Source organism: Neomonachus schauinslandi, chromosome 4 (genome assembly GCF_002201575.2).
Source record: "Neomonachus schauinslandi chromosome 4, ASM220157v2, whole genome shotgun sequence".
Classification (NCBI taxonomy): Eukaryota; Metazoa; Chordata; class Mammalia; order Carnivora; family Phocidae; genus Neomonachus; species Neomonachus schauinslandi.
This window is the reverse complement of record NC_058406.1, coordinates 80,478,120-80,502,014: the sequence shown is the minus strand read 5'-3', so window position 1 is coordinate 80,502,014 and position 23,895 is coordinate 80,478,120. Positions and strand designations below refer to the sequence as shown.

Sequence of the window (23,895 nt, the reverse complement as noted above, 5' to 3'; positions counted from 1 at the left end):
TCAGTCTCCTAACTTCTTTTTACCAATTTTTGACCTTGAGATTACCAAAGGGGTTGGTTGCTGTTACTGGACTGAAAGTTTGTGTACTCCCAAAATTCATATATTGAGATTCCAACCCCCAGTGTGATGGTATTTGGAGGTGGGGTCTTTCAGAAGTGATTAGGTCATCAAGGTAGAGCCCTGGTGGATGGAATTAGTGATCTCATAAAAGAGACCCCAGAAAGATCTTTGGAATATGTAGACCACTACTGGGTTTACTTGAAAATGGAAACATTTACCAGAATTTTTGCCAGGAGGCCATGGAGACATCCTGGAGGGAATTTAGTCACTATCAAACATTCTCATTTTAACTGTAAACACTCAACCTTTTTTAGGAAAATAAAATCTTAAAATAGGCAAAAGTGAAAGAATGCATAATCAACTGTCATTTGCAATCGGTCAATACTAATTTCAGGTAGAAACATCACTAATACTTTCTATTTGGAGACCTTGTTTACAAAGGGAAGAAATTTTCACCCATTTGGGCTGGCCCTGCCTGAAAATGAAGTGAGGAATTTGACAACTTCTCAAGTTGACATAACTTCTAGACCATGTGACAAAATAGTCCGCTATTCTATTTCTAAAAGGCTGTAGCCTAGTGCAGGGATGAACTGTGGAGACTCTGGAGCTAACTGCATGGGTTAAAATCCTGGTGCCACCACTTACTAGTTTCCCTGGCACAGGTTACTCAGCCACCCTATACCTCGGGGTTTTCTCATATGAAAAAAAATGGCAGAAATGAGAGTACCTACCTCTCCTGGTTGTTGTGAGGATTAAATTAGTTAATATTTGTACAGCACTTAGAACAGAGCTAAGTGTATAAGAAGTGCTGTGTAAGCATATGCACTTATTGTGCTTATGAAACTCGGACTTTATTCTTAGAAGCTTTTGTTTCCTAATGAGTTCGGGTTACATCGGGCTCTTCACATAAATGGAGACATAAGATAAAACGTATGTTTTCTTTGTGGAAATACGCCAGCCAGTACATTTGATTTGCAACCTGATGCTCAGGCATGCCCTGAAGCCTCACAATCGGTTAAGAGAATTGGATGTCTAAATGAACCCATCGTAGGTGGTATGGATGAAGAGCTTACCACATTCACAGAGCTTTTACCAGGTGTGAAGCCTCAACTTCCCCATCCTACTTTTTGATCCAGCCTCCCCAAACCAAGTACTCTAGCATGAAAACTTCAATTTTATCCTCTGTGTCTTGGCCTCCTGACATAGTCTTAGCAAATGAAATCTTTCCTTTTTGTCTGAGTGAGCCTTCTGAAGTAGAAAGTGTTGAAATAAATGGCTTATGACATGTATAGTGTTGAAATAAACGTTTATTTTAACACTTCATAAGTCATGAGCCATTTATTTTAACACTTTGCACTTGAAGTGTTTAAATAATAGGTTTTATACAGGGATGTGTCATCCACTCTGTTTAATGTAAAAGTGAATATGTAAATATATCCATCTATCTAATCTAGATTTTAAACCCTTTGACTGCCAAAACAGCCCGGTTGCCATAGTTCCTGGAGTAACCTGAAATTAAATTTTCTGCTCTTTCTTTTTCAGTTGATAGGTAATTTGGTGAAACATAAGGTGAGTGGACATCACTCCATTAATAGAGAAATGGTTAAATACATCTTTTTTTTTTTTCAGAAACTGGAAGAAATGTCAGCAAAGACTAGAGTTGACAGTGAAATAATGCTTTCATAACTAGAACAACTTTTACTAGAAGGTAGCAGGATTTTTTCTTCACTTTCTGGACTAATAACTTGTTTGCAAGGTTATTTTTGAGCACTCTTACAAATATATAACTTAGTATAGTGCCTGGAATCAGATTCGTATGAATAGAAATACTAACTTTTTGAAGCAAGGCAATGTGAAAAGCACCACTCATTTGGGAATCAACAGATTTGGGTGGAATCATCTAAGGTCTTCCAGTTACTATTACAAGGGCAAGATATTTTGCCGTTTTCAACATCAAAAGTAATAGATAAGTAAAAGCCTTAATAGATTGCTTAGCCCACATATTAGGCAGTTCGATAAAATATAGCTCTTATATTGCTGTTATTTCTTAAGAAGAAATGGCAATTAATAAAAACAACTATAAGTGCTATGTTTAAAAAACTATTAATATTCACAAGTTTATGTTACTGTTTTTGCCAAATAATATACGCAAATGGATATTTTCATAAAAGCAGGAAGAATCTAAGTGTTGTATAAGGGGTAACTTTTTAAAATAAACTTTTTGTTTTGGAATGATTTTAGATTTATAAAAATGTTGAAAGGATAGTACATAGAGTTTCCGTATACCCCTCCCCCAATTTCTCCTATTTTTAATGATAAGGAGCATTTTATTTTAAGAAGTTACCGAAGTAGTATCATGTGGTAGGAAGTATTTATGCCAAAGTTTTTACTTTGAAGGCTAACAAAGACTGACAGGAAGTGAAGGGAACTAACGCGTGAGTAGGAGACCAAGCAGTGCATAGAGGGGAGAAGCCAGAGGAAGGCACATTGACTAAAGGGCAGAGTTCAGAAAAACATTAGTTCACAAGAAGACTTGCCATTTCCTGTATATAAAGCAGCTCCCTCCTGGGTGTTGTATGTAAGTGATGAATCACCAAATTCTATTTCCAAAACTTACATTGCACTGTATGTTAACTAACTGGAATTTAAATAAAAACTTGAAACTGAAAAAATAAATAAATAAAGCAGCTCCATGACAAATCTAAATCTGTTGAAAGAGTTAATTGAGTCATGAAAGGGCGAATGTTAGCTTTTGCTTTCAGATATTAGCAAATCTTTTATGGAATAATTAAAATCTGGGTAGTAAGAATGCTCTAGAAAGAACACAAATACTGGCATTCATTTTCTATTTGACATTTTCCAATGTCTATAAATGCTATTGATTTCAAATTCCAAATTATTTCACTTCTGAACACGCCTTGTAGAATTATTACAATGCTGTTTTTGTGGGCTTGTAATTATTGACTGCAACATTATACTCTCCATAAATGTGCCATTGTGAATAATTAAACTTGTTAGCATTTTGTTTGCCTACAGTCTTTAGAGTGCTAGCCCTTTTTGGCAATCACAAATATGTTTCTCTAGTTCAGTTTGTGCTTGATATGGGACATATTTCATTTTTCCTGAAACTTTTTAATACTTTGCCATTTTTAAATTTCAGATTTCAAGAGCTGCCCTGTAACAGTTTAGCATCTAGCAAATAAGAACTCTGGGAGTCTTATGAGTTGTATTCTGGAGTTTATAAATAAATGATCTTCTAGAATGTAAACAGGAGACCTTTTTTAAGCCACTTAACTGCCTGTGAGCATGCCATTTCTCACACCTTCATTCTTATTGCCTAGGGTAAAACAAATATTAGTGTTTGAAAAAAGATATACGTTGTGACTGCTGGCCCTATTTACACCCGTTGCAGATATACTTGAAAAGATTTGAAAGACTGGTATAGTCTAATACGATTTCTGTCAGCTTCTACACAATTACAAAGAGTCTCTGAGCTCTGTTGAGAAAACAATATATAGCAGTTCTGGCAAAGGTTACCAAAAAAGTCTATCCCCTTGAAGGCATGGAAACCATGTTCTAGTCATATCTCTGTAACTGGATTTAGCACATCTGCGAAGCCCAGTGCTCAGTTCTGAATGGCCCGATGCTATTTGGAATCATTATGTACAATTTAAGCATTTGGATGATGAAACACTTATGGCAACAATATAAATTGAATGAGCGTCTATGAATGAGGAAAAACATATGTATCACATTTCTGCTTAGATATGTGCATTACATACTGACTGTATATCCTTTTTCCACCAAGTTGGTCCTGATAATAGGCTCTCTCCTTTTCATGCATGCAGAAGTTAGCTAAATGCCATTTGGCAAGGAGTTGAATCATCCGGGGTTGCACTCTTGCCAATTCAGCCTAAATATCCATGCCAATCGACAAAGTAACGACCTCAATTTGACAAGAGCTTGAAATTTCATCAGAAAAGATAAAAGATTGGAAAAGTAGCAAACAGAGAGAGGGTATTTCATTGCAAACCCATCACAGACTTGACATAAACTGTACGCCAAATACTTTTTAAAGATTCGGCTGGGAAGATAAGTTTATGATTACAAGGTTTTAATAGGAATAATACCCTTGAGTGCTTGCTTTCTTGTTTTGGAGAGGTAAAGATATACTCAAATAGCAATTTGGGCATAAAGTGCAGAAACAGAAACTCCCATTATATGTTAACAATATTTGTGATCAGTTGATGACATTTTTGAAATTTGGCTCTGGGGTCTTACTTAGTACAACAGTCAGCAAAGGGCCATCCTGCCTTTGGGGCTTGCTGGAGCTGTGCCTTTCTACAGAGTGGCGCTTAGCATGCCTGCCTAATTCAGGAGTTGTGATTTAGATCTATGGTCCAGCCATGATACCTATCTTTATATTTGCATCATTTTTGTACTCCATGTGTCCTATTCTTAACAATTAGCGATTTATCCCTGACTGTGTGTCTATGTGTATGTATGTGTGTGTGTGCGTGTGTTTGTACATCCTTATATGTGATATATGTGGCTTCTTTCAAAGCATTGCTTTCAAGAAAATTTCATGGAAATTACAAACATTGAAAAGGCCAACACCGCCATAAAAAGGGTTCCCAATGGGTCATCCTATTCTCCAGATTTGTCTTTTATGATGTACTGCAGATGATGATCTTTAGTCCTATTTACCTTTAAAATACAAGATTCACTTTCTCACAGATTTAGCTTATATCTGCAAATGGGAAAGTGCTCTCATATTTTATAAACTGAATCTTTGAATGATCTGATCATTAAAAGAGTTCCTAGAAGTGGATTCAAATGGGAAATGCTGACTTTTGTCATGGACTTTTTTTGCTACTTCTTATATGTATTTACATATTTTTAATTTTTTGAATGAAGTATATTTTATATACAATACAATGCATAGGTATTAAGTGTTTGTCTAAAGTAGCTTTGAAAATTGTATGCATCTGTAGTAACTACAATCTGAAACAAGATCGAGAATATTTCCTTTATACCAGAAAACTCCCTGGTATTGCTCGGTATTCAATTCTTCCATTCCCAGCTGAGACTTATATCGCCGTATCTTCTTATTGACTGTTCTTAAACTTCATATAAATGAAATAATGTTCATTCTGTTTCTCTCTCTCTCTCATACCCTTATGTGTGTGTGCGCACACACGCATGCATTTGGCTTCATTTGTTCAACATAGTTGTTTTGTTTGTTTAGAATTTATATATTTATTTGAGAGAGAGAGAGAGAGAGAAAGAGCATGTGCTCATGTGCGTGTGTGAGCAGAGTGGCAGAGGGAGAGGAAGAGGGAGGAGGAGGGAGAGGGAGAGAGAATCTTGAGCAGACTCCACACTGAGCTCACAGCCCCATGCGGGGTTCAATCTCATGACTCTGAGATCGGGGCTCTGAGATCATGACCTGAGCTGAAACCAAGAGTCAGTCATTTAACCCACTGAGCCACCCGGGTGCCCCATAGTTTTTTGTTTGTTTTTGTTTTGTTTTGTTTTGTTTTGTTTTTATCCATCTGTGTTGTTGCAGGTACCAGTTAGTGAGTCTTTTTTATCGCTGATAGTTTTCATTAAATTAACAGACCAAAAGTTGTATTTCCATTCTCTGTTGATGAACCTTTGGATGGTTTCTAGTTTAAGACTACTATAAAGTAAGGGTGCTGTGAACATTTTTGTGCATACAATTCTTTAGCCTTGTTTTCATTTCTCCTGAGTGAAAATCTAGGAATGAAATTGCTGAATCATAGGCTAGATGCATGCTGAATTTTTAAAGACATTTTCCAACAATTATCCAGAGTGTCTTTATGGTTTATACTCTTATCAACAACGTACAAAAGCTCCACTTTTCCCACATCCTTGTCAATGTTTGGTTTTATCAGTCTTCTTGATTTTTTTTTAAAGATTGTATTTATTTGAGAGAGAGAGAATGAGAGAGAGAGAGAGAGCACAAGTGTGTGGGGGGAGGGGCAGAGGGAGAAACAGACTCCCCACTAAGCAGGGATTCCTACGTGGGCTCATCCCAAGATTGGTCCCAAAAACCAATCCCTGGGATCATGACCTGAGCCAAAGGCAGATGCTCAACCTATGGAGCCACCCAGGTGCCCCAGTCTTCTTGATTTTTCTAATGGCTGTGAGATGGTGCACCTTTTCATGTACTAATTGCCCCTATGTATGTTGTCTTTTTTGAAATATCTGCTCAAGTTTTGCCCATTTGAATTGAGTTATTCATCTTGTAATTAATGTTTTATAGGAATTCTTTATACATTTTAGGTATGAGTTCTTTCTCAAATAAATGTGTGTAAATATAGTATTTTTCCTAGACTTTGGCTTCTTTATTGATTTTTGATAAAATCCAGTTTATCATTTTTTTAAAAATTTTAGTTAGTGCTTTTAATGTCCTTTCCAAGAAATCTTTGCCTAACTCAAGGTTACAAAGATAGTGTCCTATTTTTTATTTCCTTAGGAACCTTATAGTTTCAGTTCTTACATTTAGATTTTCAATCCAGCTTGAATCTTAAAAAGAAAATTTTTTTTTTTGTATGAAGTGAGGTGGCAGTCAAGATTTTTTTTTTCTTCTTATAAAAATATCCATCCTAGCACCATTTGTTAAAATGACTTTTCTTTCCCCCACTGAACTGACTTGGTAACTTGGTCAAATATCAGTTGACCTTATTATATGTGTGGACTATTTCTGAACTTTGTTCTGTTCTATATTCTTAAACTATTGTCTTGGTACTGTAGATTTATAGCAAGTCCTGATGTGAAAAAGTGTCCTTGAATTCTGTTTTCTTTTTCATGATTGTTTTGGTTTATTCTAGATTGTTTGTATTTCCATATAAATTTTAGAATCAGCTTAGTTTCATCATATAAAGCTTACTGGAAATTTGACTTGGGTTTTGTTGAATCGATAGATCAATTTGGAGAAATTTAACATCTTAACAGCCTTGAACCTTCCAGCTTATGAATGTATCTCTTCTTTTTCTTAAACATCTTTGAATTTTCTCAGAAATATTTTGTAGTTTTTCAGTGTAGAGATCTTGCCTATCTTTTACAACTTTATTCCTATTTTACTTTTTTGTGCTGTTGTAAATGTTAAACTTTAATTTTCTGATTGCTCATGCTAGCATATAGAAAAAGATAAAGTACATAGTACATAGGTAGTATATAAAGTATATAGAGAAAGATAATGTTTTACTATTAAGCATGATGTTAGCTATATGCTTATCATTAGATGCCCTTTGTCAGAAATTGATCTCTTTTATTCCTGTTTGCTGAGAGTATTCATCATGGATGAATTTTCTTAAGTGCACTTTCTGCAGTCTTTTGAAATGCTAACATGTTTCTTCTCTTTTATTTTTATTTATTTAATTAATTATTTTTATTTTATTCCCTTTTATTCTTTTATTTTATGTTAATATGGTAAATTACATTAATTGACTTCCAAATGTTAAGCCGTCTTCCCATTCCTGGGATAAACTCCATTTGACCATAGTGCTTTACACCTTTTATATACTGCTGTATTTATTTTTCTTATATTTTATTAAAGATATTTGGTTCTATGTTAGTGAAGGATATTGGCCAATAATGTTATTTTCTTTTAGTGTATTGTCAGGTTTTGGTATCAGAATCATGCCGGCCTCATAAAATGAGTTGGTATTTGTTTCTTCTATCTTCTGCAAGTTTATATAAAGCTGGTATTATTTCTTCCTTGAATTTGATAGAATATACCAGTGAACATCTAGGCCTATAGTTTGCTTGATAAAAATGCTTTTTTATATGAATTCAATTTCTATAATAGTTATGGGGCTATTTTTTATTTTGATTTTCTGGGTTTTGTTGTCAGTTGGTTAGTTGTGTTGTACTTGGAATTTGTCCATTTCATTTAGTTGTTGAATTTATTACATAAAGTTGTTCTCGTTATATTTTTATTGTTTTTAGAATCTGTATTAAGCACTTGGTATGTGCTTGTCATTGTGTTACCTGATTTACATAGATGATTTGATTTTACCTGGTTTTATTTAGGTCCATTAAAAGTTTTTTCTTACTCCATGGTTATCCAAGTAGCGACTGGTTTCTAACCACTCATTTGCCTGAGGAGTGTCCTCACTTATCATCATTCAAATCCCCAGCATATCAAGGGTCCCAGGGGCCACACTGATATGCACAGGTTGAGAGTGTATGACCAACCATCCGGCATGATAGGAGAGGTTGCCATGAGGTCGGGCGTAGGAGAGCTCCTTTAGGTAATGCTTTGGGAGATCTTATCTAAAGTAATGTAGTGTTAAAATCTTTTCTCTTTCCTAATTGCTTGATCATGCAGTCTACTTTATACGTGCTACAGATTCCTGCAATATTTATGATGTTTATTAAAAGTACAAATGCATCTATGACAATGAAAGTTACGTGACTGGAAGCAGTTGTTGAATGTAGAACTGAGTATAACCTGTCTTCTCTTTCATTACACGAGATCTCTACACCGTGAACAGGGAATCGTACTATTTTAGTTCTAACCCTTGTCTCCTCTTACAGATAAAAATCCTATTACTTTTTTAATCAACCTAGAAAGATCCTTATAATCTATAGAAAGGCTACAGCCAGGGACATGGACATAGGGTATATATTCTTTTTAGTTTTCCCTAAGAATTTTTTTTTATTAACAATAAAATAAATCTGGACTTACTTTATACTATAATGTCTTTTGTTCAAGACATGGCTGAAAGTCAAACCTCTTTTTTCTTATGCCAGGTCAATATTTTAAAAAGCCTTTTTAAAAGAAAATATGGTGGTCGTAGCTGGGGGGTGAGGGAAGGGCTGTTTTTCTGTTCACCAGGCAACACCTTTCCCCATCTAAATGCTTTGTCTACCATTTCCCAGCCTGCGAGGCCACTTTAGTTTTGCTATTACCGTGTTTCATGAACATGATTTGTTCAGGAGTATATCTGCAACTTGGCTCATCTGTCCCCAACCCCTTCCAGGTTTGAAATAGCCTAGTTCTCAACCCCAGACCCACCCAGACCATGTTTCAAGAGCCCAGTTGAAGTCCTTCATCTGCCATGAAGCCTTCCTGCACCTCTTTAGTGTCCTTGGCTCATCCTGTCCTCTGACTCTTCTGCCCCCAACAATCAGGCCGTGGACATGCATCGACCATGTTTGTATCTCCTCTGCTCAGCCTCATAAACTCACTGAGAAGAGGCACCTCTATTGCTGCCTTTTGGCAGCTGACACAATGCTGGGTACAATACATAATTTTGACTGAAAATGATTTCTCATTTTTTGCCCTATTGAAATTTAGGACGAAATTTTATTGTCGAGTAATTAAGGGAGCAATTACTAATCAGTCGAGCAAATATGAATGAGTAGAGCCCCTCCTCTGCAAAGTGCCCAGGCAGTTTAGAGAAAGCATTGGTTCTCAGGGTTCAGATAGGGTCCAGCTGGAGATGTCTTTGTCCACATTACTATCTTTGAAGAGAACAAAACCTTATTGCCTGCTGTATGGCCTGGGTTTCAGCAGACTCTGAGGAATGCAGCCTGATCACAGGGCACAGAGATTTACACATGTAATTCATTGTCAAGTGAAAAGAGAATGTATTCCCGAGAATGAAAGCGAAGGTTTTACACTAAAGGCAAGTGTTACCACGGACACCCTGGCGAGGGAACCACCCACGGAGTGAAAAGAGTACAGAATTTCAGAGAGAAAAGAATTCATGGATTTCCAAAGAAAGAAATAATGTGATCCTAGTGGATGCAGGAACTCTTTCTGTTGTTGTTGTTGTTGTTGTGTGTGTGTGTGTGTGTGTGTTTAATGTCTTCAGAAAAATGCTCACTTCGGAATGAGTCTGGATTCTCCATGAGTAAAATGTAGTTCTGGTCGTCAGCGTTATCATCATCATTATAATCTTCCTCTTCCTCTCTCTCAGATAACCATGGTAGACATGAGTAGACATAGACTGGGGAGATTTTTATCCGGTATGATAACATTTGCCCTGCACATTCCATAGGCAGAATTCCATGAGAAATGTTTATACACCACTTTCACCAAGTCTGTCATGGTTCTGAATTTCTTGGCTAAGGAAATATGTGTATTTCTAAAAATAGTCCATATATTTGTATTTGTAGGTAAACTCATTATATTTATATGCTAAAAGCACTGCCAGCAGTACTTATTTGGGAAGGACTGAGGCATATGGTAATCTGGAAATAAAGAAGAGCCCTCAGATTCAAATGTAGCAGTGAATTTTCCGGTCATACTGTATACTGATTGTTTTATTGTTGTAATACATTATTTTACCACACGCCCCTGCCTCTCTTACAGGCACATATGATTTAAACTCTTTGAGCCTGAATTTCCTCATCTGTACAATGGGCATAATGGGTATGTGACTTACTGTGAGGATATACATAATGTATGAAAAATGTAGCGACTAGTACTCACTAGACTCTCAGATTATTTCGTTTTAGCTGTAAAATGATATCACCATTGGCTTTGAATTCTAATTCTGTTTTATCATTTGAAAGGCAACAGCTTAAAATTATGAAAGCCTCAAAGAGTCTTATCACTGGCAACTAAGAAACGTTGTCTGCGCCCTCTTAGTGGAATAGAGAACTGAATAGCAAGGAAGAACTCTGGTCCACTTTAAATGTTAAATACCAGTTGAGATCTAAAAACCATTTACGGTTTTCTATGATACATCGACTTTGAAAATTTGCACAATTTTGTAAGCAAAAACTTAAACATTTTAAAATGAAAGTAAGAAAAATTCCCTGCTTGTTTTCTCCCATGTGGAGGTTACTGAACAAATAATATGATGAGTGTATTTTACATATTCATAGATTCATATGATTTTAATTTATACGAGCCCATTACATGAATCAGTTTACAGAACTCTCATTCTTATTTCCAAAGAGAGTGCATATGTTGCAGCATCTATAATGAAAACTAAACCAAGTTGGAAATTGCAACAATGTACTTATTTCATTAATGTTTTTTCTTTTGGCTGTGTGTCTTTTCTCTGTGTAAACATGTCTGCACGCTGGATTTCTTTCTAAATCTGAATGTCCTCACTGGCCATATTGAAGAATGTGCTTACTATACTGTTTGATTAAACTGCTCTGTTATCAGGTAATTGTTTAAACATAATGCTATAGGACTAGCAAAAAGAAAGGTGAACTAATGGCATTTGCAAATGTCAGGGATTATCTTAACACTTTTATTATAGTTTATAAAAAAGTAGGTTCAGGGCATTTCATGGCAATTATTTCTACAGAAATTGGTTATTTAAATAAATTGCTAATTATCTGAAGATGACAGTATTGAAAATGCTACTAATGAGTTGTTTAATAAGTGTAGCTTGTGGTGGCCACCTACAGGTTGAAAATAGAAAGAACATATAGACTAATTAAGCCTAGATACCACATATGAATGCCATATATTTTCCCTCTCGTAACAGATTTAAAGACATTTATCTCTTCATGCCATACTTTTAGTCTTAGACAGTATAGTTAGTTTCTGGGTTCTTTATAGATTATGGTTTTATTCTAAACCAATTTTACTTTGCTTTCATAATTATCTTTGTGCTATAATTCATGCATATAATTATTACTATAATTTAATCATCCAAACTGAGATACCTTTAGACTGAAAGAGGATGCTATTTATAATTACATCAGGTAATTACAAATAAATACAAGTATAATAAACTGGGACTCTTCGGGGCAAACTAGGTCATATGGTCACTCTACTTATAACAATTAGTTACAACCCAAGAAAGCTTGACTCTAATTCCTAGACAACATTAATATAATGCTAATATTCTTAGTTTTCTCATACTTGGACAATACATCTTTATGAGTCACAAAATTATTGACTCCTCTCTCTGTAACTTAATTTATATCCAAACATTTAAAATAAGAAAGAAGGGGTGCCTGGATGTTTCAGTTGGTTAAGTGTCTGCCTTCCGCTCAGGTCATGATCCCAGGGTCTTAGGACTGAGCCCCGCGTGGGGCTCCCTGCTCAGTGGGAAGCCTGCTTCTCCCTCTCCCTCTGCTGTTACCTCTGCTTATTCTCTCTCTCTCTCAAATATATAAATAAAATCTTTAAAAAAATAAAATAAAATAAGGAATAAGAATAACATTACGGCTAAGAGCATGGTATTGACAGTCAAGTTGACCTACATTCAAATACTGAACCCACGCTTTCTAACTGAGTGATCTCTTGAGGGTGAGATATTTATCTCTGCTGAGTCCTGTTTACACATCTATAAAAATGGGGACAAAAAATATCTATGGTAATGTCATTGATACAATGTATACAAAAACACTTAGGAAAATCCCTGGCAATTAGAAAGCACTCAAAAGAAGAGTCTCTATATTGAGTGTGAATGTATTTAATGTTAAAATTTTATTTTAACTCATATTTGGTTCTTTTCTAAGTTAACTTCATCGCTGGTATCTATTGGAAAGAACAGAGAATGTAAAATTTCTTCTTAAACTACCATGACAAAGTTCATAGTGTTCTTGAATTTTGAATTCAAAGATATCATCTAATCTAATATTTCCTATAGTAGAGAGGTCATTTCTATTGCATTCTACCCACCAATTATCCATCTAGGTTCAAGGGATAGGGATGTCCCAATGTAGCTACTTGTGCTGCTGGATTTGCAACAAATTGATAAAATAATAATAATAATAAAACCAATAACGTGTGCTTAACCATTAGTTCCAGTTATTTTTTAAGAAAAGCATGGATGAAACCTCTTCTCTATGGTTACCTTCAATATTTGAAGACAACTATTGGGATTCCTTTTAGCCATTTCATACACTATGATGTGTGTGTGTGTGTATGCGTAGGCAGGGAGAGATCATTATGTTCTAGACATATTCTGAATTTGTTAATATTTTGCTTAAAATGTTGGATAAAGGACTAAATGTACTTTCCTGAATGTGCAAAGTATAGAATCATTGCACATCCCCTCTATAAAAGTTGCACAACAGAAAATCTGATAGTGCCTATTCCTGTGTTGTAAATTTTAGGAGCATTCTAAAAACTAGTCACTTTTTATTGCAGAAGTAAATTATAAACACTTTTTATCTAAAGGGATCAAACAATATGGAAGTATAGATATCAAACCTGAAACTTCTTCAGCACCATCCCCAGAGATAACTGTTAACAGTTTAAAACTCAACATTCTATGCATTTACATGCCTACATACTAAAGGTAATCATACCTTTTTTAACCAGAAATGGGACCACATCATATATATTGTTCTTCTACTTGTTATTAACACTTCAACATTTTATACTAGAGATATTTCCATGTTAGTTTTATTTTTTCTATTTATTTATTTTTTTAAAAAAAGATTTAATTTATGAGAGAGAGAGAGAGAGAGAGTGAGTGGGTGGGGGGAGGGGCAGAGGGAGAGAATCTTCAAGTAGTCCCCCCTCTGAGCACAGAGCCTGATAGGGGGTGGTGCTCCATCCCACAACCCATGGGATCATGACCTGAACTGAAGCCAAGAGTCGGACACGCAACCAACTGAGCTACCCAGGTCCCCCATCCATGTTGGTTTTAAAAATTTTGTAGGATATTGGGCACCTGGGTGGCTTAGTCAGTTAGGTGTCTGCCTTCTGCTCAGGTCATGATCCCAGGGTCCTGGGATCGAAAGCAGGTTCCTCTGCTTCTCCCTCTCCCACTACCCCTCCCCACTGCTTGTACTTTCTCTCTCTGTGTCAAATAAATAAATAAAATCTTCTCAAAAAATTTCTAGGATATTGTATGTATATGAACTATATTTAATAGCATAACTGTTGGTGGTCATTTATGTTGTTTTCACTATTTTGCTATGAAAAACGATACTTCAAGGAAGATCTTTGTACATGTAACTTTGTGTCTAGGTACTAATAGAATAGATTCCTCAAAGTGGAGTTTCTGGATGAAAAGACATATACATTTAGATATTGCCATTGCATTATAAACCTAATAAAGATTTACTTACACAAATATATGCATTTATAATCATAGACTCAAAGTATATATTTTTTATAATTGAAATGACATATGGATTACAAGAGAATCTCCAAACTTGAGATCTAAGAGGTTAACACCCCTTAAGTGTTTATCCCCACATGTTTGTAGCTGAATGTTTATTTTTCTGCTTAGTTTCTCTAGCTTTGTCGGTGATATTAGCCTATGTATACTAGGAACCAGGCACTATGCCAAGTGCTTTCGGTGAATTGTATCATTTAATTCTCCCCAGTTTGCTCTGATATTGTTATTAATGACCCTGTTTCACAGATAGGGAGAACGGATGTTTTAGGAAGTTAAGGAGTTTGCTCAAAGTCACACTTACCTAAAGTAAGCAAGCTGAGACTTACACCTCATTGGTTGGACATTAGAACCTAGGCTCTTAGCATTAGGCCATAGGCCATACTGATACTGGCTTTCTCAGGCAAAGACAGTATGAAGATGATCCTCTTCATAAATGCTGTACTGTCATTTCTCAGTAACAGCTGAAGAGTACGGACTTTCATGTCACAGAGACTTTGTGTTGGATTCCAGTCTATCCCTTTTAAACTGTGTGACATCAAACAGGTTATTTATGCAGTTTGAGCTTCCCTTTCTTCACATATGAGATAGAGATGACAGCATCTACCTTCACAGCATCGTGAGGGTTACGTTGCACCAACTGTATGAAGCCTCAGCCTCAGGTCTGGCACATGGAAACCACTCCCTGAATGGGCGCTCCCAATCCTTCCACTACCAGCAGCTGATACTGTCAGAAAGGAAAATGGCCCCCTCTTCAATAAGTAGTCTTAATTCTTTTGCTTCAAAATAAAATGCTTGGCACATGCTAGGTACCAAGTTACTGAATGTGAATTGACTGTGAACATATTGAATATATTATGAAGCAAATAAACATAGCCATAAAGATATAAGGACTTAGGAAAAAATTCTTGAAATAGTCAACTAAAATTGAAACATTTTCATAAGATAATTTTCACTTTTTCCCAATGAAAGTAAAATAACAACGACATAAAACAGTTGATTTTCTTTCTCCCATTTCTCCTCTTTAAATTTCATATCTCTACATATAACCCTGGATCCTTTTAGTACTTCAGTTTCTGGTTGAATTATGCAAATTTTCTCAGAGGACTTTAATCCATGTGTAAAGATGTATTTTTAAATAGCTATGCTTCACGTATTTATCAGTTTATTAGGTTCATTAACATTTTAAACTTGTTTTAGTAAAGCATAAATTTTTTGGTGCTTGACTTATGTGTATTTTAGTATTTTATGAAAATCAATCTTTCAACTCCTAAATCCTTGAAATGCTTGATTTGCTAATATTTTCTTTCTTCTAGATGATGTTAAAATTATTAACAATTAGGTAGGCAAAGTTCAATTTCTAATGAATTTGTTATCTACTTAATTCATTGTATTTTAATTAATGTAAGCAAATTAAAACTGCATTTCCTTTTTGTATACACAGTGAACATGAGTGAGTATTATAACCCACTTTCTGTTTTATTGCCAGCTAGGGCTATTATCAGGGAGTTTATTGTGGACTTAGCTCTAACAATTAAATGTGCAACAGTAGCTGTCCTAGGAGTCAAATGATTAGGGAAAAAACAAACAGAATTAAACTCAATTATTCAAAATTCCAGTTATCCAAAATTAGCATATGTTCCACACTATCTTGCCCATTAAAAATTCCTTACTCTTCAAGGATTTAGTCATGCAAAGTAAAGCTCTACCTCCTTTTCACCAATAAACTTGAGTTCTGAAGCTGTCCTTAAAATCCTTCTATATTGGTTTAGTGCTTGGACCTTTGGATTCTCAAAAACAAAATTCTTAAATATATTGATGACTGCCTTTGAGATTTTTGCCTCTGGAGTCAGTTAAAGTAATCTCACCAACAACGTTATGACACTACTGAATGAGAGCTGTTAGGAGAGGGGGAAAGGAGGCTGGATGTGTGGTCCTCGTAAGGTTTCAGGGGATATTGAGCTCTACCATCATAGGCATCATGCTTTTGTCTCTAATAAAAAAAAAATGGTTTAATTGCATTACAGCAAAAACATAGCAGGCACTGTCAAAGTAAACTGAATAAATGCTCCCCCCTGAAATCAATTGTCCTTGTGGTAGTACAGATCAGAATAGCAAACATCTGTACAGTTTTTATCCCTGCTAGCCCTTTATATATATATTAAATTGTTTAATCCTCAAAAAAACTCTATGAAGTTGTGACTGTAATTTTATTATTCTATAGATGAAAAAAACAGAGGTACATGAGATTAAGAAATTTTCACAAAGTCACACAACTTGCTGATAGTGGAGCTAGAATTTGAACCTAAGCGGTGGGCCCTGTTTTCTGTCTGATGCTGTGACTAGTTCATCCTCAAATTGCCTTCTTTCTAAAATTCATATTAATAGTATTTATAAAATGTATGATGCTTAAATGAATGTGAATTTTTCCTAATGGAACATCTGTACAGAATAAATAATTGGATTCGTATTATTTGCCTTAAAACGACCTCCTAAAATTACAGGGACTAGTGTTTTGTGTATCTGTCATTGATGACAACGTGGTAAGGACACGAATTGATTAACTGGGATCATTCTTGAAAGATTTTCAGTTTTAGTACAATTTCTTTTTAAAGGCGTAGGTACTTAATAGACATTTCTTAGATAGACAGATGGACAAATGAATGGACAAATGAGGCCTGCACAAGGAAACTGATTAAGTAAGTCATAATACCTTAATACTTACATATCAATACATAACACTATTGTTAATGGTAGCGTTTTAAAAATTGTTAAAATGATATTGGCAAGTGATACTATCGTTTTCTTAAGAAAAAAATTCATCCAAATCAGATTGATTAACTTTTAATTAAAAAATCTCTGGCTTATTAAAATGTTTTTTCTAGAAGAGGAATCAATCCAAAAATGTTCTGTGAAGTTTCTCAGAGAAGATCTATGACTTCAGTACATTGACTGGCATTTCAAGAGGTGACTCTAAGGAAGGCCTAGACTGATTAGATGTCAAAAGTTACAGTTCAGTCTAGTCCACCAGCTTTTCTAGTAGGTTGTTCTAGAACCAATCAGAGCTCTTGGCAACAGTGTTGGAACTCAGTTCATTTTGTTTGTTTGTTTGGTTGATTGTTTAAACCTTCAGCTTGTTTCAAAATTTGGGAATTCAGAATGGCTTGACCTTGATTGGAGCATTCCACGTGGTTGGAACAGAATGGCTTGATATAACTGAATTTGGGTTCATCTGGCCATTCCATGTGGATGAGGGCTTAATTTAAATTGCATGTTGCCTATGAGTTCATTTAAGCTTATAGGATTTCAATTTCTTGATTTAAACCTTGTCATTTTCTTATAGATGGAGTCTACATTCAATTCCTTAAGCCTCTCAAACTGGCTTCTTCCTCCCTGGTCTTTGGTCTAAAATCATTAATTACTGGAGCAGTGACAAAATTGTAAAAATCCTTATCTGAATAGCTGTGATCCTGGAGATATTTATGTGTTCTAATTGACATGTGTACAACTCTGTATAGTATTGATAATATGTGTTTTCCTTATACCAAAACTTTTATTTTTATCTTGAACTTTTTATTTCTTTATTCCTGTCATTTTAAAACTAAAAAGAAATTTCTATATAACAATTTAGAAAGATCCTTTTATATACTTTCAAAAGATTTCCTTCCAGAAATCTTTCATGATAGATAAAAGTCATTTTTAAAACCTATTCCCCATAAAAATGCTCTCTGAGAGCAGGTAGATTATATTTCATATTAAATCAGTTGAGTTACAAAGAAAACTAATCAAATGGAATTTATAATGGAAATAAAAACTGAATTTACTATTACCCAGGAACAGAAGGACCCATTTCTTCATTTTTGGATCACATTTCCTGAGAGAACATAATTACTCTTAATTTTTAAGAAGATGTCTTTATTAGTTTGAAAGGTTTTCATGTTCATTAGGTAGATTAGAAAGTTTTAGTAAAGAAGGAAAAACATGAAATAGAAAATGTCTTACTGACCTAATTGAACATCTTCAAATGCCATTGAGGATTTGCTGGTGTTTTTTAACACCTGTGTAATAATGTTGCCCTTTAAATGTAACTGGTTAAATTTTCAAAGCTGTGTTCTGGGATTTTGCCATTTGATGTCCATTAATATCAATTGGAATATGTGGCCAAATCCCTGTGTACCACTTTGAAATTTTATCCCTTAGTGTTAATGATAGTCTTCTAATAGTGCAGTTAGAAATAAATTATTTATCTGCTTAGCTCAAATTTCCTTTACTCTCTAGGGTCAACTACATAAGAAAAAAAGAAAAAAAGAATCCCAGTGTTTATCACTTCAAAGTAACATGTATGTAAAGAAGCCATCAGCTTAGTATGTATTGAACATATCTGTTATATTATGCAGATAGATATATGTCAATCTAAAAGATTTATTTAAATTTCAGATTGCCTTTAAAATGTTTTTCTTTAACTTTTATTCTTACTCAGATTTCTTTTTAGTACAGCTAAAGATTCGTACATGTAAATGTGTATGTGGGTGTCAGTGTGGGTATATATTCTTGCTATGCATTCTCCTGTCTACTCTGTTACCTTCTCTACCTTCTCAGACAGATGAAGAAGTCACTGATAAACACTTTGAAGTAGAAATAGGATCTTGATGTTCAGTTTCTAATTCGCCCTAACTGACGGCCTTGTATTTCAGTGTCCATTATGGAATTCTGAGGTCTCAGCATTGAGCATTCTTGACCAAGAAACATTAATATCTAGAGGAAGATTTTAAGTTGTGGGAGCAATAGGAACAGACATTTCCACAAACATTTTTGGCGTTAAATGCAAAAGCATCAGTTACACATGAATTTAATATCATCTGAAATGGATGTGAACAGGACAAAAATAAGTCCACTAATACTAAGGAAAACTCTTTGTGCTTCCTCAAAGTGAACCCTCCCATAATTATGTATTGATCATGCTGGTGAAGATGCTGGTGGTGATGGAGGTAATGATAAAGTACTCACCACATGAGGCTGATTTTACCAGTTGCTTATTTGTGTTTTTCAGGCAGTGTCAAATTCTTGCACAAATAAAACTATTTTTAGTTCAGAAAATACCTTTAAAGAACAATGACTTAATGAATCCACACCAGAAATACCAAATTATATTCCAATGTGATGAAAGCATTAATTTACTTCAGGATATGTTAACCCTTGAGAGTTGAAAGCAGCTTTAATACAATATAATCATTTAAAAAATGACCCCCAAGTGTTCTGTCCATCCATGAAGTTTTCATTATGATTAGGGAATAATGTATTGGTAGTGTCTGGCTGAGTGAAGTTTAAAAATTAAGCACATTCTCTTTAAGTACTGAATTCTAGTAAATTGTCCTTACCTTGGTGGAAACCTTCTAATGTATGAAAAATTAGATTAGGTTCACTATATTTCATCAAATTGTTAGTAATACATGTAAAAAGCAATATGGAATCTGTAAGTTCATCAGCACCTTGCTTGTTTTCACAGTATCTCTATTCACACCAGCTGCTTTATACTTAGTGGAAACATAACAGAGCTGTATGTCTATTTATGCACTGTATGTGATTGTTTTTCTTTTTCAAAATCTGCTGTTCCTTGTTCTTTTTAAAACAGATGCTTGAATATTCCATATAATCTTTTACATATTACTCTATATCAAATTGTATTATGCATGTATTTTATGCAGGAGTTCTAAAGTTGCTATACCCACTTGCATAACACGTTTGCTTGCAATAATAGCATTAAAATTCTTAAAATAAATACATATCCATTTACAAATTAACATACTTTAAAACATGGCAATGTATATGTATCTCACACACACACACACACACACACATCTTAAGTAAAGATAGGGCGCCTGGGTGGCTCAGTTGGTTAAGCCTCTGCCTTCAGCTCAGGTCATGATCCCGGGGTCCTGGGATCAAGTCCCACATAAGGCTCCCTTCTCAGCGTGGAGTCTGCTTCTCCCTCTGCCCCTCCCCCTGCTTGTGTTCTCTCTCTTTCTCTCTCTCTGTCAAATAAATAAATAAAATCTTAAAAAAAAAGTAAAGATAAGGAAAATTGACTTTTGTCTAGTACAGCACTACCATTACATAATAATGATTATATGGCAGTATGCTCAAATGGTCAATGTGCTAACCATTGATTATTCTCATTTTCTGTAGGCACAGCAATCAGACCTATTGCTTTGAGAGCCGTGACCTCCATTGCTCGTGCTTTGCCTGGATTTTCCATTTTGGCCACTGGTGGAATTGACTCAGCTGAAAGTGGTCTTCAGTTTCTCCATAGCGGAGCCTCGGTCCTCCAGGTAGTACTTGTGTTTGCCCCTTCAAAAAGCTCTGTCTAACACATCTAGTGTAAATTATGTGACAACAGATATATTCTTGCAGGGTCTCCTGAGAAAGAGATTAAAATGTGGGGTGTGGGATTAAAATGGCAGCACTCATTAAGTTCCTACTGTGAGTCGAGAACAAACCTGAGGTTTATTTCCTGTCTTAGTTAGGGCTTACAAACTTTCTATCTTGTAAAAATATATTCGCTTATCTCCCTGTTTCCAAAATAAATGAAATCAGGTACCAAAATGCATACTGTAGAACTGGGGAAAAAAACAAATACATGAAGAAATCTGGGTAAAAGTAAAATCTTGTTTGAAAAATAAAATGAAGTCATGGGTAAGGCCAATATACAAAATCTATTCCATAATGTACTGGAGGGATTACCAAATTTGACTCTGAACTTCCTGGCAGCCAAAGCAAGAAAATTATTGGTTTCATAACTTTAAAAATATAAATATAATTTGATTATTCAACTTCTTGTGGTATAGAGCTGAGAAAAATTCTTCCATTACTGTCATAAAGGGGTACTTTGAGAAGTAGTACATTATACCCTTAATAGAATTCCTACATATAATTTTTTACTTATTACTTATACACTTGCTTGTTATTATGCTGCTCAGAAAAGGCCCAGTACAGTGCCTTGGCACATTATAGTGTAAACATTTCTCTGAGGCTAGATATGCAGATTTAGATGGTCTGACTTGACCCAGGGATAAACTTTTTCATATGACGACTAGACTGTGACCTCTCAGGTAATACTCCATTAATATGGATTCTTACTACCTAGCACTGAATGAAATTAGGAAGCACAGAGTTTAGCTTCACTTATATTCTCTGGAGAACAGATATCTTGTTTTTTGTTTTTTTTTATTATTATGGAGAACAAATATCTTGTGTTCCAATTTGACAATCAGAGTTAACATCCTTTAACAAAATATAGCTTAAGGTGGAAATAATATGTATCAGAATGCTAATAGAAGGTATAAAGAACAAAATGGAAATTTCAATGAAAATTATAATAACTAACATTTAAAACTCAGTTAATGGGCTCAACAACAGAATGGAGAAAACAGAAGAAAGAATCAGTGAAGTGGAAGACAGAGCAATAGAAATTAACCAATCGGAACAACACAGAGAAAAAAGAAAGAAAAAAAAATGAGCAGAGCCTCAGGGAACTGTGAGACTATAATGAAAGATCGAACATTCAGAGAGGTCACAGAAGGAGAGGATGACAAAGAAATAATGTTTAAAAACTTCCTAATTTTTTGCAAAAAGGCAAAACCCTTATAGATTTAAGAAGTTGAATGAACCTCAAATATGATATATCTAAAGAAATCCATACTGGGGAACCTGGTTGGCTCAGTAGATTCAGCTTCTGCCTTCGGCTCAGATCATGATCTCAGGGTCCTGGGATTGAGCCCCACATTGGTCTCCCTGCTCAGTGAGGAGACTGCTTCTCCCTCTCCCTCTGCCTGCCTCCCTCTCCCTCCCCCTGCTTGTACTCTCTCGCTATCTCTCTCTCTGTCAAATAAATAAATAAAATCTTAAAAAAAAAAAGAAATCCATACTGAAACACATCATAGTCAAACTTCTGAAAACTAAAGATAAAAAAGGACCTTGGAAGCAAGAAAAAAACCATTTTACCTAGAGGGAACAAACAATTTTAATGGAAATAGATTTCTCATCAGAAAGTGTAAAAGTCCAGGAAGTGGGACAATATTTTTCAACTGTTGAAGGAAAAGAACTATCAACCCAGATTCCTATATCCTTCAGGGAGGAGAAAGCAACACAGTCTTGACTGAAGAAAAGCTAGGAGAATTTGTTGCCAGGAGACCAGAACTAAAAGAATGGCTAACAGAAGTTCCTGAGAAAAGAAATGTTAAAGAAAGTATCTTGAGACATCAGGAAGGAAGGAATAAAGAACAAGGAGCAACAACTTCAAGAAAAATCTGAAGATAATGTATGTCCAGGCTTGAATATCACCTGAATTTACGTTCATGAACAAGGAGAAATGTATGGACTGGAAGATACGAGTGGGTTGTGAGTAGGTCCCAGAAAAGATGCTTGCTCATTTCCCAACATGTGATCTTTGGCAGGTCACACAGGGGGGGTGAAGATTGTTAAGATTACCAAGTGCTGCTTTTAGCTGATGCTACAGATAGTCTTTACCCACTCACCTGAGAGTGAAATAGTTTTATTGTGCTTCACTATATTGCACTTTATAGATATTGCATTTTTTACAAATTAAAGGTTTGTGAGGGGCACCTGGGTGGCTCAGTGGATTAAACATCTGCCGTCAGCTCAGGTCATGATCCTGGGGTCCTGGGATCGAGACCCATGTCGGGCTCCCTGCTCAGCAGGGAGTCTGCTTCTCCCTCTGCCCCTCCCCCTGCTTGTGTGTTCTCTCTTTCTCTCTCTCTGTCAAATAAATAAATAAAATCTTAAAAAAAAAAACGAACTGAAGGTTTGTGGCAACCCTGCATCAGACAAGTCTACTGGCCCCATTTTTCCAACAGCATTTACTCACTTTGTATCTTTGTGGCACATTTTGGTAATTCTCACAATATTTCATACTTTTAAAAATATTATTATTATATCTGTTATGATAATCTATGATCAGTAATTATGACTTACTAAAAGATTAGGTTATGGTTAGCATTTATTAGTAATAAAGTATTTTTTAATTAAAGTATGTACATTTTTTAGACATAATGCTATTACATACTTAATAGACTCTGGTGTAGTATATACACAACTTTTATATGCACTGAGAAACCAAAAACATTCATTTGACTTACTTTAATGCATTATTTGCTTTATTGTGGTGGTCTGGAACCGAATCCACAATATCTTTTAGGTTTGCCTTTGTTTTGATTGACATCACCTGAGGCTTGGAGGATTAAAGGAATGTAGCCAAAGTCACATGACGAGTGCTAGAGCCAGAACTCAGACAGCAGGTTTCAAATCTGTAATACCAGTGCTCTTCCAACGGTTCATGTTGCCCGTCCCCTCCTAGAACCTCTAAGGTGAGAATATCAGCAATAGGCAGGTCTTCCCCACCTACTTGAGGCTTACATATTCAGGCTACACCTTCTTCCTTAGAGAAAGGATGCAAAGAAGAGAAGAAATGTGAAAACAGAGAGAAATAAGTCAACATGCTTTCCAAGAAGAGATGTACTTGGTGTGTGGACCATAGTATATGAATATATGTAGAATACCACGTGTCCTCACAAAAATGTGTATGTTTGGTGAAATAATCATTCACATTGTGGTTTCTGCTTAGGCCCATCTCAGATCAAGAAGCAGAGAATCACTCAGAGTACCTTAAGAAAATGTAGCGTATTGTACTGTCTGCATCAGGGGACCCTGGCACTAAAACTGTAAGACCCGGGGGGGT

General features: G+C 35.3%; 1 protein-coding gene across 1 annotated transcript in view; it reads left to right on the top strand.

Annotated features, from left to right (window-relative positions):
- Positions 1 to 23,895, top strand: part of DPYD (dihydropyrimidine dehydrogenase) — a 799,188-nt gene that overhangs the window by 627,659 nt on the left and 147,634 nt on the right. Inside the window, 1 exon segment of the mRNA XM_021690256.2 lies at positions 20,328 to 20,470. Within this exon segment, the coding sequence (XP_021545931.1) occupies positions 20,328 to 20,470 (143 nt within the window).